Raw genomic sequence first — 8,965 nt, 5'->3', positions numbered from 1 at the left:
CTGATAGTATCTATATCAGCGCTGGTGTTGGTATCAGATTAATACTAGCATGATAGGATCGAGGCTTTGTTTCTATCCCCTAAGTTCAGTATGTAGCCCACTGAATTGCATATATATTACTATATATGCAATTATTTAAAAAACATGTTTTATATATATATATATATATATATATATATATATGTATATATATATATAAAACATGCACTATGAAAGATGTCTGAATGTTTTTGTGTTGAGTGTCATGTCTGTTTTATTTATCACCTACATCACATTTAAACAACAGAAGCTGACCTACAGCGCTTCAAAGACAGGCATATTTACCTTCCAGGTCACCAATAAAATGCAGTTTCAAATACAACAAAAGCTGTTTTTTGTGTTTTTTGTTTTGTTAACTAATTATTGTGACGATTTAGTGACCATTAAAATGTGTTCAAAATTTGCAAACTGATGATAATTCCTTTTCTAAATCATGACACACTGCTCTACCGTCCATATGCTGCTGATATAGATTCAAATTAATGTAATACGAAGCCTGTATTTACTTGGTTTCGGCTCAATATAAAAACTTGGAGTATTCCACAAGACTAGAACTTAGTTGGTTAAGGTTAAGGTTAAAGTATTCTTAAATGTATGAATGTGATTGGATTAGGAGAATAAAATGCTGCAATATATTTGTCACAATCATAACCAAATTAGTTTTGATTGTGATTCTTTAACTTTCTTTTGTGGTAGAAACTTTCTTCTAATCATTTTCTAGAATAAACGTTGCTGCTGGGTTGGTCTTATTTGGTGTTCATACTTTGCTGACAAAAATAAATAATAATAATAATATTAATAACAATAACAGCAACATTATTATTGTTGTTGTTGTTCTAATTATCATTATTATTGTTGTTGTTGTGTTTTTATTTACTGAAATGACTTTTATTCATGTATTTATTTTCATTATACTGACTGGAGCACTAGCGCATATCTAATACAGTAAAATAAATTTGAGTAGTTTTCAAGGGCTCTGTGCTTAAGCTATACTTACACACGTATATACGCGTATGACGTTGCTGTGTTACGTGATGACGTCCAGTTGTAGGCTCAGCTATGATGGCAGCCGTAGGTTGACATCAATACGATACTGAATATAAAGTATTTAAAAGTTAGCGGAAACTCCCCCGACACTATAACGTGGAATAAACTAACAGTTTTCTGATAGTACACGCTTAAAACACACACCCGCCCGGTTTGGGGAACGGTAAGTTAACGAAGCTACGTTCACCTTTGCTGTATCAAAGTGGCGCCGAGTGTGTGTCTGTGTGTGTGTGCTTGCACCAGTCTCTTTCATGTTCTGCACACAGTCTCAGTTATCTGTGAGCTAGCTGTCCACTTGCAGGAGCTGCTTTGTCTCATTACAGAGCTCCTATTCCTCCTGCCCGTGTTAACTAATGCTAGCTCTGCAGCCTGCTAACTGTTGCAGGTAACCTAGCTAGCCGAAGTGCTGCCGAAAACCCGAGCTAATGCGAAGAGCAGTCGGCTAAGCCCGTCCTGCTCATCATGAGGAGATAGCTGCTCCTCCCACTGGTTCCTTTTATGTAACAACAGTTAGCATACATTATACTAGAATAGAAACACTAACTGCGAGTAAAGTTAGCTTCCCCAGTGTACCACAAGCAGGCTAAAGTTGTTTCCTGTGCCCAATATAGAAGCCTCATTTGTTTTCAGTCAAGTGCTGTGTCAGGAATCCTTCTGTGCCTTTGGTTTAGGTGTTAAAGTGCACTTGTTCAGCCCCCTTTAATGTAATATGCTGACCTATGACAGTACACTTATGCACCACGTTGCAGATGTTGTGTTTATATTCATGTACAATTCTTTGTCTCCTTGCATGGTGAAGTGGCACTATGCCCGCAGCTACTGTGGATCACAGCCAAAGAATATGTGAGGTTTGGGCCAACAACCTGGAGGAGGAGCTGAAGAGGATACGACATGTCATTCGAAAGTACAACTACATTGCTATGGTGAGTGGTGCCACAGTCGCCGAGCCTCTCCGTGCCCACATTTCCGTTGTTCATCGTGACTCATCTGCTTGCAGGACACGGAGTTTCCAGGTGTTGTAGCCAGACCGATCGGAGAGTTCAGAAGCAACGCTGACTATCAGTACCAATTGCTGCGCTGCAATGTGGATTTGCTGAAGATAATACAGCTGGGCCTCACATTTATGAACGAGCAGGGGGACTACCCACCCGGGACGTCAACGTGGCAGTTCAATTTTAAGTTTAACCTCACGTAAGATTGCAATCCGGTCTGTCTGTCTGTTGTAGTCCTGCTGGAGCTCCATAGATGGATTGATCAGCTGATAACGGCCCATCAGTGCATGCAAATAGTAAAACCTTTCTTGACTTTTTTTTTTTTAACTACATGTTATACATACAAAGATGCTCCATTGTTTACAGTACTCCTGGCTCGTTCTTAAGTATAATAAACAGACAGCGTTGACTGCTGCTGGAAAGATGGTGCAGAGATGCTGTCTTGCTTGTGAAATACTGTAACTGCACACAGTACTGGGGTTTTGACTCCCTAAAAACCAGCAATACAAAGTCCCCCCAAAATCCTTTATTTTTCTCATATTCAATTTAGATGTGTCCAGATTTGCAGTTAACTCTGCAGTGTGGACATGCTGTCGCTGTCTGCCCCTTCTGACAGTAAGCAAACCGTGCCATGCCTTTACTCACTACTGTAGTGTGGCACTGTATCCATCTGTCAATACAAAATGTTGAGAGATTTATCTGATGGGCTTGATCCGCTTTGTGTGAATGCATTTGACAAAGGACTTGGATGTAAAATAAGTTTGTTTCTTTCTGTGTAAAAGTCTCCACTCCAGCTTTAACGGGACATGAATCGTTTCTACATGCAGGCCCGACTGTAAATATTTGGACAGCTTTTGGTCTACGCACTGTTTCAATATGACACTAAGTTTGAAATAAAACAACTAATACTACACTACACTACACTGCCAAGTCTCAGCTTTAATTTTGAGTATTGCATTAAAACTATAGAGAGAAGTGTGTGAGACAGGGGCCCAGAGTTTTGGTGCTCAAAAGTTATTCAGGTACACACAAAATCATCATGTTTGCAGTTTTGTAAGCGACTGCTTTGAGTTTTTGACTTAAAGACAGTTGCAGATGCTTTGTAACCTCCCTGCTGATGATCTCCCAGTCCTCAACTGCTCACGTTTTCAGCTCTTTGCTGCTTGTGGCAGCTACCGCCGCCTTTTGGAATGGCGCTCAATCAGAGGGCTGACTCGGCCAGTCGAGAATTTTCCTTCTTTTTACTCTTGTAAGCCTTTTGGTTTTATGTAGAGGATTGTTGTCCTGCTGAATAATGAAACATCCAACAGGTTTTGATGCAATTGGCTGAATGTAAGCACAACTCTGCATTCAACTTACGGCTTCTGCCAGCAGTGAAATCATCAACACCAGTGAGCCAGGGCGTTTGGCAGGGTTACGTGCACGAATCCTAACAGAAGCCCTTCGATGTTAGATGATATGGCATTTTATGTTCCAAGCTTTTCCCTTCCTAGGGATAATAGAGGTAAATTTTGGTGTGATCAAACAGAACATGGTTCCAAAACACTACTTCATTTCTTTTTGTACATTTTTTGCAAACTGCAGCCTGTCAGTGGTGAGACCTCTGAAGTCATGGACAGGGAGTTGTTTCTTGAAGGAAAAACATGTACGCTGCATCCTGAAGTGCATTCATAGTTTGTTGCCACCATCTAAATATTTTTTCTGCGGATCCACAAAAGACCCAACCAGCTGATTTTGACAATCAACGTTTTCTTTTAGTTTTAGTTTTTATTTGAACGGAGGATATTCTTCTAGTACATTTCTGTTTAGTTTTGTGGTTTTCTTTTTCTTCACTGTTTGCAGTTTAGGTACAGTGTGTTAAAGGGTTAGAGCTCCCTTACATTTTTGTAATATTCATCTAAACCTACTCAAATGAATCCTGAGACTTGGCATTTTAATTTATTACACAATTTTTTTTGTCCCCCAGAAAAAAGCTGTCCAAAATTAAACATCAGTTGATTGTCTAATGTTGTAAAATTTCATACGGCCAGTTTATTTGTCATTCAAGAGCAACATTATAATCCCTAAACTTAAACTGATTACTGACCTGTTACCTAGTTGACTGTCCTTTTGTTGTTTGTGACTTTCTTCCCCTTTAGAGAAGATATGTATGCACAGGACTCCATTGAGCTCCTGACCACTTCAGGGATTCAATTCAAGAAGCACGAGGACGAAGGCATCGAGACGCTTTACTTTGCAGAGTTGCTGATGACATCAGGTGTGGTGCTCTGCGACGGAGTCAAGTGGCTGTCTTTTCACAGGTATTCTGCTCTGACTTAAACTTTGCAGTGTCATTAGTAACACTTGTGTTTACCTGCTGCTTCACATCCAGAAACTGGCTTATAGCTATTTTATACACATATGGCAGCAAAGGCAGATTTCCACAATTTTTTACTCTTTAATAACAAAGCACTTATTAGAAACACAGCGTTTTACCTTTGGTACACTATCACGAGTTTGAATATTATATATTACCTTTGTAAAAGCTCTTGATATATGAGTGTTTGAACCAAATTACATGTCTGCTGAGCTGTTCAGACATGCTGTTTAGTTTCAATTTGAAATTATATTTGTTAACCTGTAAAACAGGTTTGTCTTGTCTCGTCTTTTTAATAAGAAATGTTACAGAGCGCCAAGATTATTTAGCCACAAACGTGTTAACACCAAAAACACAGCACTGTGCCGTCTTTCCTTTGCATGTTGCTTCCAAGCAGCCAGACTTGCTGTCAGGCTTTCTAAAGCTCCTTCAAACTTTTTCTCTGAACACTGACGACTTTTTCACTGATTTTTTTTTTTCGAGTGTTTGTACCTGAAAATATTCAGAGGAATGTTTTTTCTTTTCTGTTTGTTTGTGAAGCCATTTAACACTGACCTCTGAATCGTCCTAGCATTAAAGGCACCTAACTCAAGAGATGAACCAGTGTTGCAGCCACATGTAACACACTACTTTGCAAAGAACTGGTTTTAACTCTTAACTTAACTACTTTCTTACTAGCACATTCTCACAAAAACACATCATTTGTTCTCATTTTTTATGTATGAAAAAATACCAAAGAGAAAAAAAATTGGACAAAAAAAACAAAGATTGGGTTTGAAGGTCACTGATGTCACTTTTATTCTCGTCTAGTTTTCTCAGTTGCCACAATGGAATTTATAACTACAGTGTATTTTTATTTCAATGTTTCTTTGATATGAAACTCTTAGTTATCTTTGTTTCCTTGGAGACTGAAAGTGATACAGTATTTGACACCAGCTGCTGTGCTCCTAAGCAACTTTATTAAAGTGTGTGCTGTGTGTGTTTTACAGTGGCTATGACTTTGGATACCTGATTAAGATTCTGTCCAACGCTAACCTTCCTGAGGAGGAGGTGGACTTCTTTGAGATTCTTCGCCTGTACTTCCCAGTCATTTACGATGTCAAGTACCTCATGAAGAGCTGTAAAAACCTGAAGGTGCTTCTATAAATATTACAGCAGCATGCACGCAGCATCTCCTGCTTTATTAATTTAATCACCTTGATTTCTGATGCAATCCCTCAGGTTTTACTTTGACTGCATGCACTGATCTCAAGTGTGTTGCTTTCAGGGTGGGCTTCAGGAAGTAGCTGAGCAACTAGAGCTGGAGAGGATTGGACCACAACATCAGGCTGGCTCGGACTCTTTGCTCACAGGCATGGCTTTCTTCAAAATGAGAGAGGTACGTACCCCGTGTTCGAGAGTGGAGAGGATCTGAATAAGGACCCAGTTTATAATACAGGTTAACACGTTGTCAACCCAAAACTCAGACGTGTTTAATACATGTAGTCAGTTTAAAAACTTCAGTCTCTGAGAAAGGCTGAGAGTAGGGTCAACATGAACATAGAGTTGGGGACACTGTAAAAATGGCTTCAAGTCCTAAACAGTTAATGGAGTACTTTTGTAAAACTCTGTCATTTAAAGTTTGCACTTCACTCACATCCTGATTGTTTGACGACTGATCTGACCATGAACTCAACAGTAAAGTGTTTAATGTCATAAATAATATTCAATTCAATTCAATTAATACAGTGCCAAATCACAACCACTGTCACCTCAATAATACATACAGAGAAAAACCCAACAATCATATGAACCCTATGAACAAGCACTTTGGTGACAGCGGGAAGGAAAAACTCCCTTTTAACAGGAAGAAACCTCCAGCAGAAGCAGGCTCAGGGAGGGGCGGGGCCATCGCTGTGATTGGTTGGGGTAAGTGAAGGAAAACAGGATAAAAACATGCTGTGGACGAGAGACAGAGATTAATAACAGATATGATTCAGTGCAGAGAGGTCTATTAACACAAAGTGAGTGAGAAAGGTGACTGAAGAAGAAATACTGAATGCATCATGGGAGTCCCTCCACCTATTGCAGCATCACTAAGGGAGTATTCAGGGTCACCTGGTCCAGCCCAAACTATATGTTTTAGCAAAAAGGAAAGTTTGAAGCCTAATCTTAAAAGTAGAGATAGTGTCTGTCTCCCGAATCCAATCTGGAAGCTGGTTCCACAGAAGAGGGGCCTGAAAGCTGGAGGCTCTGCCTCCCATTCTACTTTTAAATACTCTAGGAACAACAAGTAAGCCTGCAGAGCGAGAGCGAAGTGCTCTAATAGGGTGATATGGTACTACAAGGTCATTAAGATAAGATGGGGCCTGATTATTTAAGACGTTGTATGTGAGGAGCCGGACTTTGAATTTAATTCTGGATTGAAGTAAGCAGTAGGCTGGTTTTCCCATAGCAACCAGAAAAGTCCCCACCGTGCTGGCCAAACCTAATAATACAGGTTTATTGCACTTTGATAGAGATGGGCAGGTCGATTCAAATATCGCTAGTATCGATACTAACGCTGGTATTTGTATTGGATCGATACCAGCATGAAAGAATTGATACTTCACTTTGTTTTTCTTCTCTAGGTTCAGTGCGTTACTCCCAATCATCAGAAAGTAGACATGGCAGTGCAAACAGCGCTTCTTTCACACAGGCTCCGCCCCCTCCTCCCTGCTCTGCTGTGTTTAGTTGTTCTGAAGTCATGTGACTTGAATGATTGAGAAAGCATAGTGTTGACCTTAAATGAAAGCATTACAAACAGTAATGTGTGTTGGAAGGTGTGTTTTATTGTCTTAAATAATTATTCTGGAAAGTTATACCACTATGATATCAATATCACCAATACCAATAACTGATATCGGTAATTTTGGCCCTTTATTTACTTGGTACACTTTGACGTGATCTTTTTTTCACACTTTGTGTGTTATCCTAACCACTAATCGATTGTATTATTGTGTGGGGGTTTTTTTTGTAATCCTTCCCACAGATGTTCTTTGAGGATCATATCGACGATGCAAAGTACTGTGGTCACTTGTACGGGCTCGGCTCAGGCTCCGCCTACGTCCAGAACGGAACCGGAAACGCGTATGAAGAAGAGGCTAACAAGCAGCAGTCGTGACATCGCTCCGAAACTCTTCCCATCCTGCACTTCACACCCAAAATCAGTGCGGCTCTGACGCCAAGCTCCCGAGTGACAGTAATAATGGAAGAAGAAAATAACCTACACGTGCATCGTTTAGCAAGCTGTTTCTCAAGTTTCTCATAGGCTCTGCTCACTTTAGACCAATGAATATGATGGTCCAAAAAAAAAAGAATCACCGCTGTCCTCACACATGCAAACAACTGCATGTTTGAGTTTAGTCTTTTATTCCTAAGAGGCAGCGTAGACGGCGTGTGGTCGGTTCAGTTCAATTTAACATGCTTAAAAAGGTGGGATTTTAGTTTTCCTAAAGTGTTCTGTAGAAATGTTTTGCACTTTAAAGCTCTAACCTGATTTTATAAGGAAAGCTGAAAATGTTTCCGGTGTGTTTGTGTGTCTCTCTGGCCTCTTTGTTGCCTTCTCTATGTTCCCATTTCACATTGTGAACATGTAAAGCTGTACTATCACAACTCTCACCACGCTCAGCCTTAATAATAACTGCATTCTTATCTTTTAACTTTTTAATTTATTGGCATTGACTAGTTGCCCCCATTTCAACACTAAGACCACACAGATTTCCTCTCTGATAGTTGGGGTGTGTTTACATGCGCTTGAATCTTGAGGATTTTTCTAATCGGTCCCGTTAATGTTAAGTTTATAACGACCCGAGTAAGAGCTAAGTCCACTGTGATAAGCCTTTTAAAGCGGTGCAGACCATAAAGCAAGTGGATGCCATTTCTTTATTATCAGTTGGTCAGAATGGATGCACACTGATGTGCGTGTAAACATCATGGATACACATCACCTCAGCCGACCAACAAAAATGCGTTGGGAAGAAAAACAGAATGAAAGCTGTATGAAGTGCCGAGATAACCACCAGAGAGTCCATTTTTGTTTTAATTTATAGTTTTAGTGTTGAAATAAACGAAGAGGAAAGTTTTACTCGAAGTGACGGTGCTTTTTTTAACAAGCGGGAGTTCATTTGTAGTTCTGACCTTTGAATTAGACTTTTTGTGCTTTTTGGTTCCCTTCACGTGTTGCTTTTCCAGTTCATTCATGCCGCATAAAACTGCCGCATGTACAAAAGAAACAAAAACAATAAGAAGAATAAACGCTGTGTTGTTGAGTAGTATCCTGAACTTGCATAGGTGCGTGTTAAAGCGTAGGCTCACGGCTTATTAACCTCCCTCGGTGACAGAAACTCGACAGCTGAAGCACTTCCCTCTTTCTGCAGTACGTCTTTCTCTCACTGTAACCGAGTCGAAGAAGAATATGCAATAAAAAAGAGGAATGTTTTTAGATGATTTTGTAAATAAAGGCTTGAAATTTTTCTACCATCGTATCTTTCAGTGGCTTCGCGTTCTTCCA

At 39.8% G+C, this 8,965-nt stretch overlaps 1 protein-coding gene across 1 annotated transcript; it reads left to right on the top strand.

Moving 5' to 3' along the window:
* Positions 1-1,071: 1,071 nt before the first annotated feature.
* Positions 1,072-8,939, top strand: cnot7 (CCR4-NOT transcription complex, subunit 7). Its single transcript, XM_084940752.1, has 7 exons — positions 1,072-1,249; positions 1,886-2,009; positions 2,084-2,277; positions 4,217-4,378; positions 5,424-5,568; positions 5,702-5,812; positions 7,445-8,939. The coding sequence occupies exons 2-7, from the start codon at positions 1,893-1,895 to the stop codon at positions 7,574-7,576; spliced, it is 861 nt and encodes a 286-aa protein (XP_084796878.1). The 5' UTR covers positions 1,072-1,249; positions 1,886-1,892; the 3' UTR covers positions 7,577-8,939.
* Positions 8,940-8,965: the final 26 nt, after the last annotated feature.

This window comes from Perissodus microlepis, chromosome 2 (assembly GCF_051167445.1).
Source record: "Perissodus microlepis isolate ML-2025 ecotype Zambia chromosome 2, ASM5116744v1, whole genome shotgun sequence".
Lineage (NCBI taxonomy): Eukaryota > Metazoa > Chordata > Actinopteri > Cichliformes > Cichlidae > Perissodus > Perissodus microlepis.
This window is presented reverse-complemented; position numbering and strand designations above follow the sequence as displayed.

Bases quoted from the DNA above. Each gene is read 5' to 3' on its own strand.
- cnot7 (XM_084940752.1), top strand. From the start codon at position 1,893: ATGCCCGCAGCTACTGTGGATCACAGCCAAAGAATATGTGAGGTTTGG. The intron at 4,379-5,423 runs GTATTCTGCTCT...TGTGTTTTACAG, and splicing joins AAGTGGCTGTCTTTTCACAG to TGGCTATGACTTTGGATACC. The intron at 5,569-5,701 runs GTGCTTCTATAA...TGTTGCTTTCAG, and splicing joins AGAGCTGTAAAAACCTGAAG to GGTGGGCTTCAGGAAGTAGC.